Source organism: Elephas maximus, chromosome 10 (genome assembly GCF_024166365.1).
Source record: "Elephas maximus indicus isolate mEleMax1 chromosome 10, mEleMax1 primary haplotype, whole genome shotgun sequence".
In the NCBI taxonomy this organism is placed as follows: domain Eukaryota; kingdom Metazoa; phylum Chordata; class Mammalia; order Proboscidea; family Elephantidae; genus Elephas; species Elephas maximus.
Window position 1 is genome coordinate 73,819,372 of NC_064828.1, and position 23,170 is coordinate 73,842,541.

At 39.8% G+C, this 23,170-nt stretch overlaps 1 protein-coding gene across 1 annotated transcript in view; it reads left to right on the forward strand.

The window, feature by feature from the left end:
* PRKCH (protein kinase C eta) overlaps positions 1-23,170 on the forward strand; it is a 278,206-nt gene that overhangs the window by 139,711 nt on the left and 115,325 nt on the right. The window contains exons 3-9 of the mRNA XM_049899308.1: positions 4,955-5,105; positions 7,921-7,955; positions 11,596-11,684; positions 13,061-13,190; positions 15,445-15,572; positions 18,670-18,813; positions 18,979-19,152. Coding sequence (XP_049755265.1) covers positions 4,955-5,105; positions 7,921-7,955; positions 11,596-11,684; positions 13,061-13,190; positions 15,445-15,572; positions 18,670-18,813; positions 18,979-19,152 — 851 coding nt within the window. The remainder of the gene's footprint in view (positions 1-4,954; positions 5,106-7,920; positions 7,956-11,595; positions 11,685-13,060; positions 13,191-15,444; positions 15,573-18,669; positions 18,814-18,978; positions 19,153-23,170) is intronic.

The following is a 23,170-nucleotide window of genomic DNA, read 5'->3' on the forward strand; positions in this document are numbered from 1 at the left end:
CAGTTCTGCTCTGTCCTGTAGGGTCACTATGAATCAGAATTGACTTGGTGGCAATGGATTTGGGGGTTTTTTTTTGGTTTTTTTTATTTCTGTATTTCATTCTTTTGGATTTCTTGTGTAGGCCGCCCCCCCCCCCCCTTTTTAATGTCTAAAAAATGCACCAGTTGATATCCAGATAGCATACATTCTTGCTTGCTGGTGTTTTATAGAAAAAAAAAAAAAAAATCCTAGAAGTTGAATTGTTGGATCAAAAGAAATGTACTTTTAAAAGTTTGATGAGATAATTGTCAAATTGCTCCTCCATAAAAAGAAAAAATCTGCTTGTAAAATAGCTACATTTGTCAAATGCTGCCATGTGCCAAGCTCTGTGCTAAACACTTTGAATGCATCACTTCATTCAGTCCCAGGGAGAACCCCTTGAGGAAAGCACCACCTGCTCGATCGATGGGAACTGAGGTTTAGCAAGATAAACCAGCGGCTCATGGTCACACAGCTGGAAGTACTGGAGCCCAGGCCTTCACATTGGTTTATCCTCTTACGACCTCACTATGGAGGTGCCCATTTTCCCATAATCTTGAAGAAAATGGGCGTTGTAGTAGACCTTTTAAGTATTTGCCAATCTGAGAAGCAAAACGTGGTTTAGCTTCTAGTTCTTACATGTCCATCTTGGATAGGATTGGACACCTTGACGTGTTGGTTGGCTGTTTGCATTTATAGTTTTATCTGGACTTTCCTCTTTTTTCTTATTGATTTATAAATATTAAAACTAGTCATCCTTTGTCATATCTTGCAAATCCTTTTTAGCCTCAGTTGTTTTTTTTTAAACTTGTTTTGTGACTTTTGCTAAATAGAACTTTAAATGTTTTAAGTTACAAATCTGTGAATCTTTTATGGCTTTAGATAGAGTTTTGTTATCCTTATTCCATCCTAGGAGTATAGTAGTTTTCTAGGTTTTTTTATTTTTCTGTGATTTTCTCCTTAAAGTTTATCTGAGATTATTTTGGTATAAGGAGTGAGGCAAAAATTTTTGCCAAAAGACTGTCTAATTGTCTAAAAATTTATTGCAAATCCATTTTTTCCCATTAATTTGAACTGTGTTCACTTGCAGATAAATTGATTGCTGGTTTTGAACTCTTCTTGATGGGTGATACACTGTTTCAATTATTGCAGCATTAGAATATGTTTTAACGTCCAGTAGAGCAAGTCTTTCCTCATTGAAATTTTTTTGAAAGTTTTTGAGTATATTTGTTGTACCAAATAAACTTTGAAAAAAAACTAAAGTTAAAAACATTCTTTGAGGATATTGATTGGAATCTTTCTGAATTTAGAAATTTGTTTAGGAAGATTTGACAACTTTATGATATTAAGCCTTCCTATCTAAGAATGTCACATTTATATGTCTTCACCTTCTTCAGTTGGGTTTCATAGTTTTCTTCATATTAATCTTGTACTTCTTCTAATATGTTATTCCTGGATAATTTGATTTGTATATTTGCATGTATGCAATATCTTTCCCATTGTATATTCTGTTTCTTTTGACGTATTAAAGATCTATTGATTTTTTAAAATGATTTATTACTGTCCATCTTACTTAACTCTATTTTTAATAGATTTAATTCTAGATTTTCTTGAGTGTTCTAGTCATGCTATCAACCAACTCCAAATAACAGATTGGGAAGCACTTTCAGAATAATATTAAATAATAGTGATGATAGTGGATAGTCTCATTTGTTCTTAACTCTCACAGAAATTTTTTTGAATTTATCATTCAGCTTGATGGTTTTGGCCTGTGCTCATAATTTTTCGTCATGTTAAAGAGACAATCTTCTAGTCTTACTTTTCAAAAGTTTTTTTTTGTTTCAATCAGATTACAGGTTAAATTTTACCAAATGCTTTTTCAACATCTACTCAAATGATCTTTTTTTTTTTTTTTTTTAACTCATTAATAGAGTAAGGTATAGCAATAGATTTTCAAACATGAAATTCATTATTGGGTCCCTGAGAAAATTCTCATTTGGTCACAGTGAGTTATTTTTTTTCAGGTTGTGGTGGTTAGTATAAAAAAAAACCTGGTTATCTAAGTGTAATTGCTACTGAAAAAGTGTACATAAGATGAATCCTTTCAAAATGAGTACTAAGTTTCCTTAATGGTTGAAAAAATAAAATTGTGACAATCTTTACTTTATTATATATTGAAGAAGCTTTTTATTTTGTTATAAGCACTAATTTTTAGAACAAGATTAGTTGTTAGGATAAAATTTTATTATAGCAGAATACTACATCTTTTACTTTACTTTTGACTTTCATAGTACAGTTTTAAATAGGGTGTTTTTAACAAGTATCTGAGGCATTATCAGTTTTCCCAAGGGCCTCTCAATACATTGATATTCAGATTATTCTCTCTTAAAGTGACCATGTCATTTTCTGGCTCAAATTTCATTTATTCAGTTGTTAACTTATCTAACTCTGTCATTGACTCTGGGTATGAATCTAGCAATTCTCAAATATTGCTGTCATAGATTGCATAAAAATTCTCCAACTTTTGCAAGATTTTCAGTTTTGCTTTGTGAATATTTTCGTGTTTTAGGATCTTTGCTTTCTTATTCACCTTGTACTACACAAACTTCAACAACTGAGATGCCTGTATTTTTCTAAGATCTTTACATCAAAATATATAAGTGAGTACTAATGGACCACAACTATCACAGCTTCCACTAGACTGAGTCCAGCATGACTAGATGGTGCCCGGCTACCACCACTGATTGCTCTGACAGGGATCGCAATAAAGGGTCCCAGACAGAGCTGAAGAAAAATGTAGAACAAAACTCTAACTCACAAAAAAAGACCAGACTTATTGATCTGACAGAGACTGGAGAAACCCCGAAAGTATGGCCTCTGGATACCCTTTAAACTCAGTACTGAAGTCACTCCTGAGGTTCACCTTTCAGCTAAAGATTAGACAGGCCCATAAGACAAAATGAGACTAACTGGGCACATCAGCCCAGGGGCAATGATGAGAATGCAGGAGGGGATAGGAAGGTCGATAACGGGGAACCCAAGGTGGAGAAGGGGAGAGTGTTGACACATCATGGGATGGGCAACCAATATTACAAAACAATATGTGTGTTAATCATTTAATGAGAAACTAATTTGCTCTATAAGCCTTTATCTAAAGCACAATAAAAAATAAAATAAAATTATGAGTGAGCTTGATATATAAGCAGCGATTCTTTTCCTGGGATCCGTAATTAGAATTCAGATGGTCTGGAAACTTGATGGGGGAAATTTTTTCATCTTATTTTCACTAGCCTATAACTTAAATATAGCATGTTCTTCCATTTACAAACCAACCCCAGTAGTATTAGTACTATGTATGTCACAATAGAAATCACAGGTATTTTCATATTATATTATGGTTTTTACAAATATTTTAAAATGCAGTTTGCCCTCATCAGTACTTCAGAATTATTATAGTGACTAGGTCTGCTGATAGAATAATATATGTTTGTTTGTAAATTAATTAAATTCTATTTCATTTTAAATACATTTTGATAATTGATTTCTTTTGAAATTTTATTGTTTTATCAATTATAAAACTTTAGTCTGAGAAGGTGTCCATAGGCTTCACCAGACTTTCAGAGGGGTCCATAGAGTTAGAAAAAAAAAAAAGGTTAAGAATCCCAGGTTTATTTTTGTTACATCTTAGGATCTCTCTCTTTTTTTTGTGTGTTAGGATTACATCATATAGTTTCCTTTTAAAAATAGGCAGTTTTTCTTCTTTCTCTATTCTGCAACAGGTTTAAACACTAACATCTGTTCCTTGAAGGCTTGAACTTGTTCACCCATGAAGCCATCTGGGCCTAGAGCTTTTCCGAGAGGCAGGTCTTAGAAACCTGTCTCAATTTCTTCCACGAAAAATATTTAGTTTCAATTTAGTTTATGTAGCTCTTCTTTAGCTCATTTTGGTAATTTGTGTCTTCATGGAACTCTTCCATTTCTTCCAGATTTTTTAATTTATTAGTGAATTGTTCTTGCATGATTCCTTAAGTATCCTTCACATCTGTGATTAATTTATAAGCATTATTGAGGAAAAAATCTTTATTTTACTGATCACAAGCCTCTGCATACTTTTGAAAAATTTTATAGAATTATGCAAAAGACATAATTAACTTGGTCTCTAGATGGTGCACAGTTTTCAGCATCCTCAGATTAGGATCCACATTTTAAAAATATGGTGTTAGAAAAGGAACTTTCTCCCTATTCCAGGTTAACAGAGGTGCTGCAGATGTGATGCTTTTGAGTAGCGTTGTCACGTTCCGTGCTATGGGCAATTCCCTCGTTCAGTTTGTGAGGAGAACAGATTCCAAGGGGAGTAATGGGAAACACTGTTTAACCAGCCAGTAGTTACTGCCCGTAGATGGCCCAGAGGTCTCAGACAACTAGCCAAGGGCTAGGAGACCTGCTGATGTCACATACTGGAGCATCGGAACCCTAGGAAACGCATGTCGTGTGCTGGGGAGATCGGCCCAAGATAGCCAAATATAACCAGGCAGTCAGTGGATATCTCGGGTTCAGATGGTGAAACCTGAAAAATGAAGAGCCACTAGAAGGAGCCCTGGTGGCACAGTGGTTAAGTGCTCAGCTGCTAACTGAAAGGTCAGCAATTCAAACCCCGAGCCATTCCATGGGCAAAGATGTGGCAGTCTGCCTTCATAAAGATTATAGCCTTGAATACTCTATTGGGAAGTTCTGCCTTGTTCTATAGGGTCACTTGACTTGAATCAACTCAACAGCAATGTTTTTTTTTTTTTTCCTGGTAAGGTCAATAGAAAAGCATGATGGTGTTCTGGGAAAGAAAGAAAAAATAATTTGTGGTAGATTTGAATTTCCTCATTCATTCGGTGCAACTGCATTCATTACACATTACATTTTTTTCCTTTCTTTTAAAATACAGCTACTCTCCAGAGAGACCGAATCTTCAAGCATTTTACCAGAAAGCGCCAGAGGGCTATGCGAAGGCGAGTCCACCAGGTCAACGGACATAAGTTCATGGCCACGTACCTAAGGCAGCCCACGTACTGTTCTCACTGCAGGGAATTCATTTGGTAAGAGGCTCTCTGGGCTCCCTCCCTGGCTGTGTGTGATTTCAGAAGGCAGATGATTGTCAAGAATGATTTTTGCTTCTTGTTCTAATACATTTACCTGGCAATTTTAATCCCCATTGCAAAACAAAAACAGAAAACCAAAAAACTAAGCCCCATAGAGTTTCCAAGGAGTGACTGGTAGATTCAAACTACTAACCTTTTGGTTGGCAGCTGAGCTCTTAACCACTGTGCCACCAGAGCTCCAAACCATTTACAGATCCAAGTTTTCCATGTTATTTCTTTTACCAATCATTTTGGTAAAGGTGCTAATGAATCATGAACTGGTCAAAAAACAATTCAGAGGGAGAGGCTAAGGGCCTGCGTAATCAATAAATTAGACAATAAGACCCTGAATCAAAAATTAAAAAAATCAAAGTGCAAATCAGGTGATGAGTTATAGATATTAGTCATTGCAAGTAAACTCAGCTGGTAGAGTCTTGAGCCTCTAAATGTGTAGATGAAATAGTCATAGCCTGCAGTGATCATGTAATATAATCTAACTCCTGGCGATTAGGAATTTAAGGCAATCAACAGTTGAGAAATTCTAGTTGATTTTGGACAACTCAAGCTGAAGTCTGTCTCTCAGTGGCAAATCTGTAACATAAAATAAATTCAGGTGATAGTTACCTTCCATTACAGTCAGCATTAAATGTATTTATTTGGAAAGAGAAGAAACACCCCCTTACATACACGTGTGCGCACCCGCACGCATCTGAGAAGGAAAAAACAAGGTTTAGTGTCTGCAGCAGGAAAGGAGACTTATGTTTTTGTTGCAAATTTTAAGCATTTCGTTGAATGAAAACAGAAGCACTTAAATTCAGAGTCATTTCTGGATATGGTTCACATACTTTTTATATTATTTTCTGTGATTATTCTGGATTTGGTACCTTTTACCGTCAGAACCCAGGGTTAGTTACTATTTCTGGCATTTTTAATCAAAGATAGAGTCTTATCTAAACCAAAGGCCCTAAACTGGCTGATGATATGAGATATGAAACCTGCAACTGTGTCACAGCATCTATAGTCTTTAAGAAAGAAAAAAAAAAAAACTCTATTGTGCTTTGTGTTTAAACAATCAGAGGCTCTGGCATCTCTGCCCCCTTTTCTTGCCGCCACGTCCCCCTTTGCAGTGGTCTGCACTCTCTAGGTTGCTGCAGTCTCACTACTCCCTGTGGTTTGCCTGACGTGTGAAGGGTGATAATCTGTTACCATTTCTTCTCATGTCACACCCGTTCTGCTTCCCTTGCTTATGTGACCTCCTGGCCCCTGTAGGCATTTGAGGTTGTAACCTCTGACCTCAACCAACATCCTTGGTGGAAACTTACTTGATAATTTCACCAATTTTTTTCCATTAAGAAACAGTAACTCCCACTCAACTAGCTTTAACCCTGTGGAGCGTGTATGCACATGTACACCCCCACCCACACAACCCCACACACCCGCCCACACACCCACACATACACACCCACACACACTTAAAATATCGATATATTTATTTTAAACATATACTTAAGCATTCAGTTTCATCACCACATGGATATACAACCTTAGACAAGTTATATAACTCATCAGTGTCTCCTCGTTTGCAAAATAGAAACATTGATTTTATTTTATTTCTATCGCAAACTTTTATATAGCACTTACTAGATGCTAGGCACTATTCTAAGCACTTTACATTATTGTCTTCTTTAAAAAAAATTTTTTTTTTTTTATTCTCATGATGACACTATGAGGTAGGTACTATTATCATCATCCCCATTTTTTTGGAGATGTTGTTTTTGGGTGCCACAGAGTCGATCCTGACTCATAGTGACCCCATGTGACAGAATAGAACTGCCCCATAGGGTTTTCTCAGCTGTAATCTTTATGGAAGCAGATCACCAAGTCTTTCTCTCACATAGCCGCTGGGTGAGTTAGAACTGTCAGCCTCTCAGATAGTAGCCAAGTTATTAACCATTTGCGCTACCAGGTCTCCTTATCCCCATTTTATAGATGAGGAAATTAAGGCTCAGAGAAGTTAATACCGTGTCCAAAATCACACTCAGGCCATCTAGCTTCAGTCTGTGCTCTGACCCATCCTGCTATGTTTGATATCTCACCTGGCTTTTTTGAGGATTAAGTGAGATGGTATATGTTGGCTGCTTGGCCTAGTGCCAGGCACATCCTAAGGGCTTCGTAAAATGTGTTTTTTGTTATTGAGAATGAAAATAATGCCACCATCACCCATAGAATATGTTAGGGAGAGACAAAGATGGAAGCTGTGGGAGAGAGGGACATACGTTGGCAGCACTTCTGCTTCCCTTGGACCCCAGGCATGATGTGGGCTATAGTGTCAGGGAAGAGAGACATACTCCGGGTCAGGCACTACTGTAGGTTTATCTGTTTATTCAGTTTACTATTTACTTCAGTATCTGTAAAGCCTTATGTGTATGTGAGAGAGAAGCCTGAATAAGGGGGTAGGATGACTCTTCAGACTGAGGGTCAATCACATGTACAAATTAGGATTTATTTTCACTGAGAAGATTGCCACAGAGGTGGGGGGGTGGGACACACCATCACCCATTGTTTATATTTTCTGGAGCATTCTAATCAGTCAGATGATTTCTGTAGCAAACAAGGGCTCAAAAAAGCAGTATCATCTTTGTTTCTTCCCTGAAATTGTGTTTTTTGTAAAGGACCAGAGGATGAAGTTTGTTTTCCTTAAGAATTGTAATAATAATAAGCTTATTGCTGAAATAGTTGACTGATGGCCTTTTTTCTCTATTGTCTTAAACAGGGGAGTCTTTGGGAAACAGGGGTATCAATGCCAAGGTAAGAAATCATTTTTTGAAACCATGTTTAGTCTTGTTTCTATATTAAAAATGATGATGCCAAGAGAAAATAGGAAACATTCTATTAATATCATGAGAAATAATTCTGTATATGTCAATTGAGACTCCTCCATAGGATTACAGCTCTTTAGTTTTGGTTAAATTTTGGTTATAATTTAGAAAGCATAGAGGAGGCATTTTTATTTTTAAAGCAGGATACCAAAATCAATTCTTTAAAGTTTCTTCTGTGCAATAACATGAAAATACTAAAGGTAATGGCATTTTGTAGGCAGGACCCTTGGATCTTGAAGATAAGTTTTTGTTTTTTATAACCACATTGTCAGTAGAGGTGAGAAGTAGCATAATGCTGCTTTCTCTCTACCTGCAAGGGGCATGAAAGCTATTATTCTAATTGCCTTCTTTTCCCCCTTGGGGGGAGAAGTGTTCAAGGTTAAGCTGTTCATGGTCTTTTAAGTTATTGTACATTAAATCTATTTTTATTTTTAAAATTCAAAATAAAACTAATGTTCAGGCAGAGTCAGAATGAAACAAAATGGAAAGGAGTGAAGGAAAGCTCCTTACTTCAGTGCTTTAACTGGGCTGAGCTGGCTTGTCTTTATTTGGGCCTCCATTATTGCTGACTTGAATGCCCATCTCCTTGATTTACACTCTATAGATTATTGATAAAATAGAGTGGCCGCCTATATGTAAATAAGGAAACTCTGCCATGTCTTGCAGAGGCAGTGAAGTCAAACACTATTTTCCTTAGAAGAGCTAAATAAGACATACTCTTGAATCTAATTTTGACTTGAATTTATGTGAATAATCCCACTGAGTTTTCAAAGTTAGAAAGAAATAACTGTACAATCAATCCCACAGTAATAATTGACTTACATGCTATTGATTACAGCCCCAAGTGAGAAAATAATTCACAAGCGAGAATCAGTGTTACTTTTTAGCTTGTGTCTCACCAGCACAGGGCTATGCCCTGCCTTCAAGTCTGGTCCATCTTGTGCATATGAAGATAAGTTGAGAAGCTCTTGATGGATAAATTACAGTTTTGAGTTTAAACTATATATTTTATGATGTATACCTGTTGTTATTTTATTTCTTCTCTTCCTTAGCATGTAGTGCCAGGAGATTGGAGGATTCATTTCAGTGAGTAACCTGCTGTTAAAAGAGCAGGAAGAAAAAAAAAAATAGAGCAGGAAGGAACATTGATTAGGAGACATGATGGCACCACTTTGTTCACATCTTATAAGAGATATAAAATGAAATGCTTGTATGGAGGAAGAGAGATAACCATGCTGACTGATCAAGAGTATGCTGGAGTAGCTATATTAATTTCAGACAAAGTGGACTTCAGAACAAGGAAAATTATCAGGGATAAAAAGAGGTATTACATAACTATAAAGGCTCCAATTCTCCAAGAAGACATAACAGTCTTTAATGTGGATCTAAAAACCGATAGAACTGCAAGGAGAAATAAACAAATGCGCTATTATACTTGGAGACTTCACCTACCCTCTTTCAGTAATTGGTAGATCAAACAGGCAGAAAATCAGTAAGGATATAGTTGAACTGAATAGCACTGTCAATCAACTTAATATAATTGACATTATAAAATATTTCATCCAACAACAGCAGAATTCACGTTCTTCTTACACTCATAAGGAACGTTCACTAAGCCAGACCACATTTGGGGCCATAAAACACACCTGAACAAATATAAAAAAGTAGAAACCATACAAAGTATTTTCTCAGACCACAATGGAATTAAACTAGAAATTAGTGATAGAAATATAGCTGGAAAACCTCCCACTATTTGGAGATTAAACAACACACCTTTATTTAACACATGGGACAGAGAAATTAAAAAATATTTCGAACTAAATGAAAATACAACTTATTAAAATTTGTGGGGTACAGCAAAAGCAGTTCTTAGGGAGAAACCTACAGCAGCATTGAATGACTATATTAAAAAAAAAGGAAGACCTAAAGTCAGTCATCTAAGCTTCTACCTTAGGAAACTAAAGAAGATAAATTTAAGCCTAAAGGAAAACAGAAGAAATGAAGTAACAAAAATTAGAGCAGAAATCAATGAAATTGTAAACAGGAAAACAATAGAGAAAAATCAATGAAACCAAAATCTGGTTCTTTGAAAAGATCAATAAAATTGATAAATTGCCCGCCCAGCTAACAAAGGGGGAAAAAAAAACATTCCTCAAAAAACGAGGTCTTTCTTTATGAAGGATAGTTTTGCGATCCCCTCATGAAAAAAAACAAAATGGTTCTCCTGTGCACTTTCAACTTGGTTCTCCTGAGAATTCAATCTGATGAAAGCTAGGTTTGGTTTATGGTATAGTACTATTTGGTGACATGTCATCTGTCTATATGTACTTAATCCTAAAAACCTCCATATGTCTTGGAACATTGCCCTGATGGCTTAGTGGTAGAATTCTCATCTTCCACTCAGAAGACCCAGGTTTGATTCTCAGCCAGTGCACCTCCTGTGCAGCCATCACCCATCTGTGAGTGGAGGCTTGCGTGTTACTATGATGCTGAATAGGTTTCAGTGGACCTTCTGGAATAAAATGGACTAAAAAGAAAGGTCTGGGACTCTACTACTGAAAAGCAGCCAATGAGAACCCTTTCACTTCCCAGCCGATCATGGAGATGGTACAACACCTAGCAGCATTTTGTCCCATTGTGCATGGGATGAGTTGGGGGCTGACTCAAGGGCAGCTAACCACGACAGCAACATATTTCTATGTTGCTTATTGCACATGTTCATCCCTTAGTGGCACACTGAACTCCTTCTGGACGATGCCAGTTATCTAGATGCAAAGTGGAAAAAAAATTGCTATTATTCAGAAAGCTCTGTATATTCAAACAATTGATTGAGTCATTCAGCAAACATTTGTTGAATGCCTTACTGTGTTCCAGGCATCATGCTGGGAACACTGAGAATATTGGGAGGCAGCATGTGGAAGGTTTGAAATGAGGGGAAGAGATCCTTTCAGTCTAGAAGGGAAGCAGAGGCAGAGTATTTTTATGAAAGAGGTGTTTTTTGAATTGGCTTTTGTAAATTTAAGATTTAGTTAGGTAATAGACCAAGAGGACAGGGAAAGACATGGTTGGTGTATGGAGGAGAATGAAGACTTGTTCTAGGAAGAGTGACTTAGTCTGGTTTTTATTGGAATGAATAACTCATGTAGAAGAAAGGCAACATGTAAGCTTGGAGTAGCCTTTGGAGCATCCGAAACTGAGTGGGAAATTTGAACTTCACTGATTGGCAGTGAGACACCACCAAAGATTTTACATCATAGGACTGCGGTGTTCAGAATCACGCTGTAGACAGGTTTCTCTGGAGGTCTGGAGGTAGATATAGGATAGATTAAAGAAAGAAGAGTCCGGAAGGATGAAATAAGCTCAGGACTTGATTACAAATAGTTTGAACGTGAGCAAGACCTGAGTTAGTATGATAGCAAAGAACATAGGAAAGATGGGAGCAGTGGCTGCCACCGTGTGGACCCGACGTCCAAATCGAGTCACAGTGACATGGTGCAGCCCTTGCTTATTTTAACTGGCTAGACTGTGAGCCTCTGATAAATGTATAATCGCTGGATTTAATTTCCTAGTGTGCACCTGTGTTGTCCATAAGCGCTGCCATCATCTAATTGTTACAGCCTGTACTTGCCAAAACAACATTAACAAAGTGGATTCGAAGGTAAGAGGATAGCAGTTTACTTTCACGCCCTCCAGCTCACTCCCCCTGCCACCACCTTCCTCCCACCTTCTTTGGCCTTCATGGTGGCTGTAGAATTGAAATCTCTCTCCTTTTTGTGTTATAGCATTTGTATTTCTGTGCATGTTCTTTCCTTGAGATGGCTATATTAGTGGTAAGCTGGGTATAGACTATATGGATCAGTTCTGCTATCTTGGCCTCAGACAATCTGGATTTGAATGCTGAATCCAGCCTCTGCTAGCTTTCCACTCTGTGAGTGTGGGCAATGCCCACAACTTCTCTTAGCCTCAATCTAAAAATGGAATCAATACATCTCTCATGAAGTTTTTATGAGAGTTAAACAAGATAAAAGTAATGTGAAAACACCTTAAATATAAACTGCTTTTTCTAAATAAGAAAGCCATTAGCCTCCTCAAGCCTCTCAAGAAATTTCAGGGAGAATATATACCTGCACATAGGAGTTTGGTCCAAGTTTTTGCCAGTCACAGGGCATTCAGCTGGGATAGGCATACATTTTAAATTCTAGAGGTGGAAAACAGTGTTGCTGATAATGACAATGGATTTACAGATGCATTGGAAAGGATGGCTCTATAACACAGTGGCTCTTTACATACAGGAGTGTTAAAGAGTAAAAATACAGCCATGAACCACAGCTTTTATGAGAAAGAGACCAGAAAAGATTTAGGAGGAGCAACTGTTGTCCCCAATCCTTGTTATGTGTGGATCTGTTTTTATGGCTTTAAATCGTGATGTAGATTGTAGAGCATAGGCTTATTCTAGTTATTTGCTGGAGACAACATGTGAGATTAAACCAGGGCCTTTATGCTCAGATTGTCAGAATGTTACGGCAAAGACCAGAAGGGCTGAATTTACTGAATGTCACTTTGGAGTGAATTCCTTCTTTGGTTCTATCCCCTCTGAGTGCCTGCCTCTTTTCCTTTTTCTCCTTAACAATTTCTGGAAGAACCTGTGGTAATAGCAAATGTATGTAGTCTATAGAAGACCAATGTAATCCTGATCTAAAAATGTTCTAGAAAATAGATACGAGTATAAGGAGGTTGGCAGAGAAAGAAACAAAGCCTGAATATAAAAGTTAAGTGAAAATCTTGATATCTATTTATCTCCCAAAGTAGCGAATGACCTACCGCACACCCCAAGTTTCTGTCCAGTCTTTTTGATTAGAAAATGTGCTTAATCTGGTTAGAAAGACCTGAGTGATTAATCATGACTGAGTACAGTAAAATAATATACGCAGCTCAGGTGTCATGGTAATGATTTTCGTTTGGTGGGCTCCTATTGCTGTTTTTACAAAAGATGTTGGTGTGAAATTTTAACTCTTCTTGATTGCTTCTTTACAGATTGCTGAACAGAGGTTTGGAATCAACATTCCACATAAGTTCAACGTCCACAACTACAAAGTGCCAACATTTTGCGATCACTGTGGCTCCCTGCTCTGGGGGATAATGCGACAAGGGCTTCAGTGTAAAAGTGAGATGCTGGGGTGTGGGGGGTAGGGAATCCACTTCTTCATGAGAATACCATGCTCCAAGCTTTGGGAATTCTGTAGATTCAGAATCTGACCTTGGGCAGATGATTGTACATACTTTGTAAATTAATATCTCAGTAATTTTCTGTTCATATGTCACTTTTTGGGCACGTAAAGAGAACTATATCTGATCCAAAGAATTCCTAACCTCAGAACACTAAGTCAAATGTTAAATTCAGTTCCTTCCTTCTTTCCTCCCTCCCTCCCTTCCCTCTCTTTCTTCCTTCTTTCTCACTCTCTTGCTCGTATTTATTCATTCATTTCTGAGTACAGACTAGTCATTGTGTATTTTAATACATAATTTGAAAGAAGGAGAATGGGGTCGTGGTCAGGAATGGAAGATGGTAGAGGTGAGATGGCCAAAGTGAAGGTTAGGTGATGAGTAAGAGGTGTCAGGAGGACATCTGATGACCTCGCCAGAAATAAGCAGGAATGCAGTTGGGGAGCATCGTAGAGCAGCCCCAGGTGTTCTGAAAGAGCACCATGATAGACATTTGAGGAGTAGGTGGAGCTTTGGCTATGGGCTCACACCTCGCTAACTGTGTCCAGTGGGACCAAAGTTTGGAGTCTTGCCTTAGCAAAGAGTATGAGAGGGTAAGGGCTGATCCGTGTCCTGTCAGGAATTGGGGAGCTGCTGGCCTTGAGTCATCTCCCATTGAGTGTTACTGTAACAATGTAGATATTGTAGGGTACACCACCCCCTGTTGAAATATCAGTGACTTTCATCCTGAGGCCTTGTCAGACACAATCAGTGGTAGAGGAGATGAGGAAGCAGAATCGACGTGGGTGCAGGGATGATGTTTTCATTGACTGCCTGCTTCTGTCAATAAAAAAAAGGAATCAGTACTTGTCTTCAAGAACTACAAATTCATCTATTCCCCTAGAACGCCATTTAATAATTCTTACATAACCAAAACCAGCAGCCAGCTCATGTATGCCTTTTAGGCTTTTATCCAGTTTTTGCTTGGTCTTAAGCTGGATGGTCTCACCTGGCTGTGGTTTCCAGTGTGAAACTCACTTGCTGCTTCCATACAGTTGTTGCTGGCTTGCAGAGCCATACATGAGGCTCACCTGTGGTGCTCTTGTCGTTGGTGGCCTGAGGGTGTCACACCTGTAGTGAGCTGGCTCCTATAATTTTTGTTTTTATTGTCACGCGGTGGCTTTGAAAGGCCACTGTAGACTTGTCTCCATACCAGCCTTCTCAAGAGAGGTGGATTTCCTATGAAGCTAATGAAGCTTAAGACTCAGAGTCCTGTCTTTGCAAGGACCCTTTCCAAGGCTTCTACTTGATTTGGTATTTTGTTTCTTAAAGAGGGCCCCTAAATTATATGAGCTTCAAGCCCCACAAAACCTGGAATGACACCTGCCTCCATAGATGGAATGATGCTCTGTAAACAGGGAACGTGTTGCTTGCTGCTTCCACTCTGTCGCCCATCAGCAGGGCCCATGTTGGGAAACCATGCCGGAACGTTCTTTCTGCTGGTTGAACCTCCTGTCTTTCACTGTCCCAAGTCTGCCCTGTGCACCAGCTAAAGCTTGCTTCATTTCTCCTCTTCCAACTGCCATTTACTCTGACCTTTAAAAAAATTTTTTTAAGTTGCTTTTTTTTTTTCCCATGAAGCAGTTAGAAGCACTGAGAACCACAGCCCCACAGGATGCCCGTGTCTGTGCTGTGAGGTCTGCCCAACCACAACAATACTCAGAAAGAAGGCTTTATTTAGAGGGTTTTCTCTCAGAAACTCCGTTTCCATCCTGTTCAGTGAACTTTGCGTGGCATTTAGACTGCAATCTTTTATCATACTATTGAGAGATAGCAGAAAAAGAATAAAAATTGTCGACGTGATGCCTCGTTATTTAACTGGCTGTGAATTGTCGCTGTGATGAACGTTTTGATCTTTATATTGAGTCATGCTGGTACGTCAGCAATGGCTGTTACATATGATTTTAGATGAATGTGTTCCGTCAAGTCCAGGTGAAAATATATGTATTTGAGATGTATTAATCTTCAGTATGCCAGGCTTTCTGCTTAGGCACAGAACGTCAGGACTTGTTATTAGTGTAAGTTTAATTTTATGAGATGACATTGTTCAGCCTGTAGCATTCCTGTCATAATCCTTCAGGGTGTCACAGTTCTTTTTTGTAGTACCTGTCGCCTTCCGTTCTCAATGTGGAATTCTGTTTTTCTCTTCCCTCCAGTATGTAAAATGAATGTACATATCCGATGTCAAGCGAACGTGGCCCCTAATTGTGGGGTGAACGCTGTGGAGCTAGCCAAGACACTGGCCGGGATGGGTCTCCAACCCGGAAATATCTCTCCGACCTCGGTGAGACTTTGCTTCCCGTCGTGTATGTTAATTTAAAAGTTCAGCTGTGGAAAGCCTGAATGAGAGTATGTGGCATAATCAAAAGTCCCTAATCTAGCAAATGCCATGAACAGATTTAGTACATCCCTTTAAGAGCATTTCGCTCCATAAATATGATTCTATGAACAATTAATATGATAAGAAATAATAAGCATGCAGATATAGCAGGAAGCAGGGGAAGGTTTTTTTTTAAAACCAGCTTCCTGTCAGTATGGTGTGATGGAAAATCTGGAATCCGGTGGCCTGGGTTATGTTCCCGGCGGGGGGTGGCATGGGGCAGGTAACCAGTGACTGTGGGCCTCAGCTTCCTCATCTCTTGAACTTGAAGATTTCTGAGGTTCTCCACAGCCCTGGAATTTAGCTGTCCTGTAGTTTTTGTGTATAGATTATGAATTGATCTCTCAAGTTCAGCAAAAGACAGGAGTTCCTTCTTCTCGGCTCTCAGGACTGGGTGGGAGTTGTCGTGTGACCTTCCTGAGTGACCTTCTACTGCCATAATTCGTTAGAACCTCAACCACTTCCCAGGCCTGTGTCCTAGTGCTGCCCTGTGTCCTTTGCTGGCCGGGGTCTGCAGAGAGCTGGGAAATAGCCATGGGTATGGCTGTGATATCTGAAGGGTATCGTTTGATGTCTGGTTCAGGAAGATTCTAGACAGGACTGTTAAATAGTCTCTGATACTTACGAAGGAAAGTGTAATCACTCTAAGCTTCTAAGTAGCCTATGAAGATGTCAGGACTAACCACCCCATTTGCCTTTGACTGAAAGGTTCCTGTCTGCTAGATCAGGGACTTGTGTCGATATTGTGTTACTTGATTTCAGGAAGGCGTAGACAAAGTCCATCATGTCGATCTGTCTTGTGAGTAGATAGGGGGGATACTAATATAGTGAGGAGGATTTATTGACGGAGCAGCTATTCCTGAAGAGTGGAGTTATGGATTTCAGCTCGGGCCAGAGTTTGCAAAATGCCGTGGGAATCGGGTAGGCCACACGGCGCCGTCTCCAAGGATGGGGAGTGTCACTCATCATTTGGACCAAGTATCTTTAATATTGTATGTGATACTGGGAAACCTGAAATCATTTCTTATTTGACAGTACAGCATTAAAAAGAGAGAATTTTATCAAAAGAGAGGAATGGGTTAAAACAAACCAAGACCAAAAAAAAAAAAAAAAATTGAGAAATCCTGCTGTAGAATTTTCTAGCCAGTACCAGCCCAACCAGGGGAAGTATTTAAGTGGAGGAAGTGAAATTCAAGCTGATGAAATTTTTCTATTTCTGAAAAATTTGTGACTACAGACCTAGAGGAGAAACTATAAAAAACAGTTGGATTTTTAAGATGATCCATTGTGTACTTGCTATCTCCGTTTTATTGGGTTAATTCAGTAAAATGTTTATAGTTTCAGGCTGTTGCATAGTTGGTTTGTTGCAAACACTGCTTAGAAGTTGCCCCCAATAGATTTGTTTTTATTAGCTAACTAGGTCAAAAGCTGCAGGTACCTTAGGCTTTTGATCTGCATTGTCTAGTGTTAGCTTGTCTTATACATATTCCAAGGTGGCGAGCTGCAGAAGTCCCTTACCTTTAGGCACTCTGACGAGGTGTGTGCACAGTGTGATGGGACTGGAGAGCTGACTGAGGAGGCCAGCTTTATCTCTGTGTGTTCGGGATGGGAAAACTGGAACTCCCATTATGCTGGGGGGAGGGTAAATTGGTCAACCTTTCTAGAAGCAAGACCTGTATCACAAGTCTTCAAAATTAGCACAGACTTTGGTCCAAGGAATTCAATTTCTAGGAAATTATTCTAAGCGAGCAGATGATAACAACTACACAGCTTAGATGTATTGAGTGATTATCTATGTGCCAGATGCTGACCCGGGGGCCTTGTATGCATTTCATCATTTACTCCTCATGACTACACATGTGGGTGGTGTTATAACATTACCTTTTTCAGAAAAGGAAACTGAGGCATGGAGAGGGTGAGTAACTTGTCCAAGGTCACAGGGTTAGGTGGTGGAGCTGCTATTTGAACCCAAACAGTCTGCTTAAGAGCCTAGACTCGTAATTACCCTATTGTTGAAGATTTGTATACAAGTATGTTCATTGCGGTGTTATTTATAATAGTGAAAAATGGGAGACAACCTATATATCAGGGGGATTAGTAAATAAATTATATCTATAAAATGGAATAGTGAACAGCTGTGAGAACTCATTCTTGAAGGAATCCTGAAGAATATTTAAAACCAAAAAAAAAAAAAACTTGTTGCGATTGAGTCAATTCCAACTCATAGAGACCCTATAGGACAGAGTAGAACTGCCCCATAGGGTTTCCAGGGAGCAGCTGGTGGATTCGAAGTGCTGACCTTTTGGTTAGCAGCCCAGCTCTCAACCACTGTGCCACTAGGGCTTCATGAAGGATATTTAAGGATAGGGATGATACATACGACGGAAGGTTAAATAAAAAAAAAAAAGGTTATTAAACCATAACGTTTATTATACATTTTTTAAAAAGACACATATGTATAGATACTTATCAATATTTTAACTCATTTTTGGGGGGGGTGGATCTGGCAGGACTATGGGTATTTTAAATTTTGTTTTTCGTAAGTTTCATTGTTCAACATTTACACTGACTTTTTATTTCTTTGTATAATTTAAACATTGTATTAAAAATGTTGCTTCATATATTCATGTCCAGGTCCTGAATGGTGCTTGATTCTCTGTCAACATGAAACCGCTCTTTGTGAAGTGGTCACCAGGTGGCGTTCTTAGCATTTGTTGTTTCTACACACTTCACTTGCCTGCCATCTGAAACTCAGCAGCTTAGACGTATTTTAAAATGCTTCTTCCTCAAACAGCAGTACACCCAGATCAGTAGCTGATAACTGAGGTAGTTTTGAGTTTCAAAACCTGATCGATCACACTTCAAGATGAGCCGATCTCTTTCCCCAGGAGTTGTATTGAGGGGTGAGCCTGCTCCCACAAGTATAGATCCTTTCCATCCATAAATGCCCCACGTTCGAGCTGAGATTTCTGAGGCAGCGTACTCTTGCTTTTTTCTGCAGAAACTTGTTTCCAGATCGACCTTAAGACGACAAGGAAAGGAAAGCACCAAAGAAGGAAATGGGGTCGGAGTTAATTCTTCCAACCGATTTGGTATCGACAACTTTGAGTTCATCCGAGTGTTGGGGAAGGGAAGTTTTGGGAAGGTGAGTGTTGGCTTTAACTGTGCTAAAGTAAGCACTTGTGTGTTTGTCGTTTGTGTGTGTGTGTGTGTACACACATTTCTCACATGCTAGTTCTTCCCCATGTGTGCCTACACCTAGGCATTTCAAGAGTACTCCTTCAGGCCTTCTCTTTCTGCTTTGCTGTAGGTGATGCTTGCAAGAATAAAAGAAACTGGAGACCTCTATGCCGTGAAAGTGCTAAAGAAGGACGTGATTCTCCAGGACGATGACGTGGAATGCACAATGACCGAGAAGAGGATCCTGTCTTTGGCTCGCAATCACCCCTTCCTCACTCAGCTGTTCTGCTGCTTTCAGACCCCGGTAAGAATGCCTTGTGTTCACCACCTAAATGGTCTCCTTTCCTAAAGAGTTGAAAAAATCTGATGTTGAAGATTTTTATTAAGCAGAGTATCAGAAAAGTTTTTTTGGGATGAGCTCCCAAGACAGGGCCATATGAAGGCACTGGTGACTTCTGATGACCTCTGGACAAAGCTGAAGCTAACCCCTCCCTTTCTTACTTTCTTACTGGGGAAAAATCCCTTTGAGGGTTCTGTGTTTTAAAATTGAAAAGGTCTTCACATATGAGTTCTCTCAAGCAAAATGAGTAGTTACAGAAGTCTAAGAATAAAGTAAATGCCATGAGCTAATTATCTTGGTGAATTTGGCCTTGGTTCTGCTCCTAAATGCTGTACTGGTTCTGATCCAGGCACAAGAATCAGACCATCAACAATCCTGACCTCAAACAGAGATTCTTTGCTTGATTCCATGGACAGATCCTAGGACTCAAGTCTGTCTAACTTATGAGGTTGTGTAGTTAGGAATACTTTTGGCTGCAGCTAACAGAATTCCCAACCAAGGGTAGCTTAAACAGTAAACAAAAGGGTATGGTTGGTACATTAGTATCAGCTTTTTTCTTATTATTTCACATAAAGAGAAGTCTGGGGGTAGCAATGCTAGAGTTGGATTTGTTGCTTAGTGACACTGCACATTTCTTCCTTGAGGTCTCGAGGTATTGGCCATAGCCCTTGACATCACATCTTCACATGACAGCGTCCAAAGCAGGAAGCATGGGGCCAAGGCACAGGCTTCATGGGCCACTCTTTTTATCAGGAAGAGAAAATCATTCCTAGACTTAAGTCATCTGCTCACTCTTAGGTGCAAAAGAGGCTGGAAGAGCAAATATCTGGCCAAGATAAACTGGTTTACCATGATTGGCTCATCCTCTGGGGTGGGACACTTTGTTAACCCCTTAGAATTGGGCTCAAACTTGGTCTTCTGTTATCATTGAAGAGGGAAAATGGTTCCTGAGAAGGCACCAAAGGGGTCTGTGACAGACGTGTCAGAAGCTCCCTGCTCTCCAGTGACATTCCAGGGTGTGAATTCTGGACACCTCCCTTGTCTGTACTACCAGCAGGGAAGTAGGGGGTGGAGAGGGAACGGGATAGGGGCACCTCACCTGGTCCAGGGATGCTGACTGCCCGTCTTTAGGGAGAGTAACAACAAAGCTGAAACAAGAAGGCTGAGTTAGAATTGGTTAGGCAAAGAGAATGAGGGTGAGAATACCATATAGGGTAAGCAGCAGGTACATAGGTCTGGGGGCGGGGCGGGGGGAGGGAGAGCATCAGGTATGAATAAAGCTCAGCATCATGAGTGTTGAGGTTGGGAGGGCCTGGTGACAGCTAAGGCTGCAGAGTGCCAAGGCCAGGCCATGAAGGGCCTTGCAGGCGTGTTAAGGAGTTTGGGTTTTAGTCCTAAGAGCAATGGAAAGTTCTGTAAGAAATTGCATGTGTCTAGCTATTAAAAACCAATTTTTTGGTATAGGTACTATAAACATCCTCCAAATATCCTTTCTATGAAAGAAACAATTATGACTACTTTTGTGTGTAGACTTTCAGAGAATCTTTTGCGCATAAAAGAATACATACACAAACATGTATATGCATACATTTTTTAAAAAATCACAAATGGTAGTGTATTTTACCCACTTCTATGCCTTTTTTTTTTTTAAAGGTAATAGTATATCTTGGAGATTGTTTCACACTGGTAAGCACTTAGCTGCCTCATTTTTTAATGGCTGAGTAATGTTCATTTTAAGAACGTACCACAATTTATTTAACTTCTTCCATATTGCTGTGTGTTTAGTTCGTGCCTAGCCTTTTATTCCAGTGACTGTTGCAGTGAGACCCCTTGTACTTAAGTTTGTTTATGTGCTGTACTAGTATGTCTATATGATATGTTATTAGAAATTATCGTGTTTGGTCAGAAGGTATGTGAATTTAAGATGTTGATTGCATTCAAATGCCCCCTCATCCAAACTGGCTAAAGATGGCTAGCATTATTGCCAATATACCAGGCACCCTTCTAAGTACTTTATGTGTATAAACCCATTTAATCTCTACAGTAACCCTATTTTAAAAAAACTATTATTATCACCCTATTTTACAGATGAGGAAACTCTCATTGCCGTTGAGTCGATCCGACTCATAGTGACGCTATAGGACAGAGTAGACCTGCCCCATAGAGTTTCCAGGGAGCACCTGGTGGTTTCGAACTGGTGATCTTTTGGTTAGCTGCTGTAGCACTTAGCCATGGTGCCTCCAGGGTTTCCACAGATGAGAAAGCTGAGGCACAAAGAAGTTTAGCTTCTAAGTGGCAGAGCGGCTTTTGAAGCCAGGCAGTCGGACTGTAGAACCCAGGCTACATTTCTGTGCTACATTTCTAAGTTTCTAGTCGAAAACCACATGGGAGAAGGCCTCTTTCCCCCTCCCACCTCATTCTCCCATGGCATGCTAGCTATCACTTTGATCATCTCAGAGATTTTTCTAAAGTGGTATCTTTGAAGCTCTCATTTGCGTTTCTCTATGAGTGAGGCTGAGCGTTGGTTTCCCTCATGTTTAAAGGTCACTTGTGTTCAGATCTGTTTGGAAAGGACGGGTTTGGAGCAGGACAAGATGGGAGCTGGGAGACAGGAGATACATTGAAGGGGTGCACTGCGTGGACTCCCCATGTTGCCCAAGCATCTCAGAAAGAACTGGAGAGTCAGGGTGTGGCTTTTGGGGGCTGTGGTACCCCCTGTACACCTTCTTCCTTCCCCTGAGGGTCTGGTCTTCTTGAGGCCACACCCTCCTCACCAGGGGTCCTCAGTTGCTCCTGACAGCCCTGTGCCCATGCCCCCCAGCCCTCTGGCCCTGCTTCTCTGCTTGCATCTCCTGGGTCTTCTGTTCCTTTGGAGCTTCGTTCCCTTCCCTTCTCCACTGCTACTAGAGTGTCCCTGAAATTATATTTCTTGTGCTCCAGCTTTGCCAACATAAAGCCCTTCCCCACCCTCACTCACTCCACCTCATCCTCTTTTTTTTTTTTTGAGAAGAGTGAGGTTATAGCACAGGACTTGAAAACATTCTTGTAAGGAAGGATGACTGATAAGTTGGTACTAGCCACCCACCTGGGGCTCAAGCTCAAATCTCCTAATGATACCATGTCTCAGCCACAGAGCTGAGGTTGCGGCTCAGATCACCTTCCTAAGGCCTGAGATGTGTCATATGACTGATGTTTCATATGTTAGATTAGATAACTGGCTGATAAGCTTTGAGTCAGGCAGGCAGCCTGATAGGTCGTGAGCCTGATCTGGCCCAGACAGTGGCCCAAGTAAGTGCTGGCGAAGCAGATAAAGGAATATCTCCTACCCAACTCTTGGGAATTTTACTTATAAGAGGAAATCCCTGAGTAGTCAGAGGTCTCACCAACAATTACATAATGTTATCACAGAGTAAAACAAGAGATTCCAGAAAAGATCCCAATGAATACGGCTTATACAACGCAGGATTTTCCAGGAAAATACAGTGATATGCTGCGATATATTATGATAGCCGGAATTCAGTGGGACGGTCTTGTTTTTCTGGGTCTCGCAAGTGTTCCACCTTCGACAGGGTGCAGTCTTACCACTTTTCTATCACTTGCTTTAGGGGAAAATATTTGAGTTTTCCTTCTCGGACAGATTTCCGCCCTGCGGAAGTTCCTGCTTTTGCAGGTTTTACTGTATATAAATTATACAATATATCAAAGTATATATTGTATACTTTGCTCCTAGTAACTAATGTTACTCACGGTATTCATTCAGCAACTGAAGCTGTTATTTACGTTGGCTCAGTCTGTTTTTTCTAGTGACAGTTTTATCTGTGGCCACAAGGCGGCAGTCATAACTGCAAAGTCGTTTTGCACCACCATCACCTCCACCTCCACCCTGTGCCCCCTCCCTGTGCACTGCCATAGGGATTTAAACTTTATGTACTGCAGTAGGAAACCCTGGTGGTGTAGTGGTTACGTGCTACAGCTGGGCTGC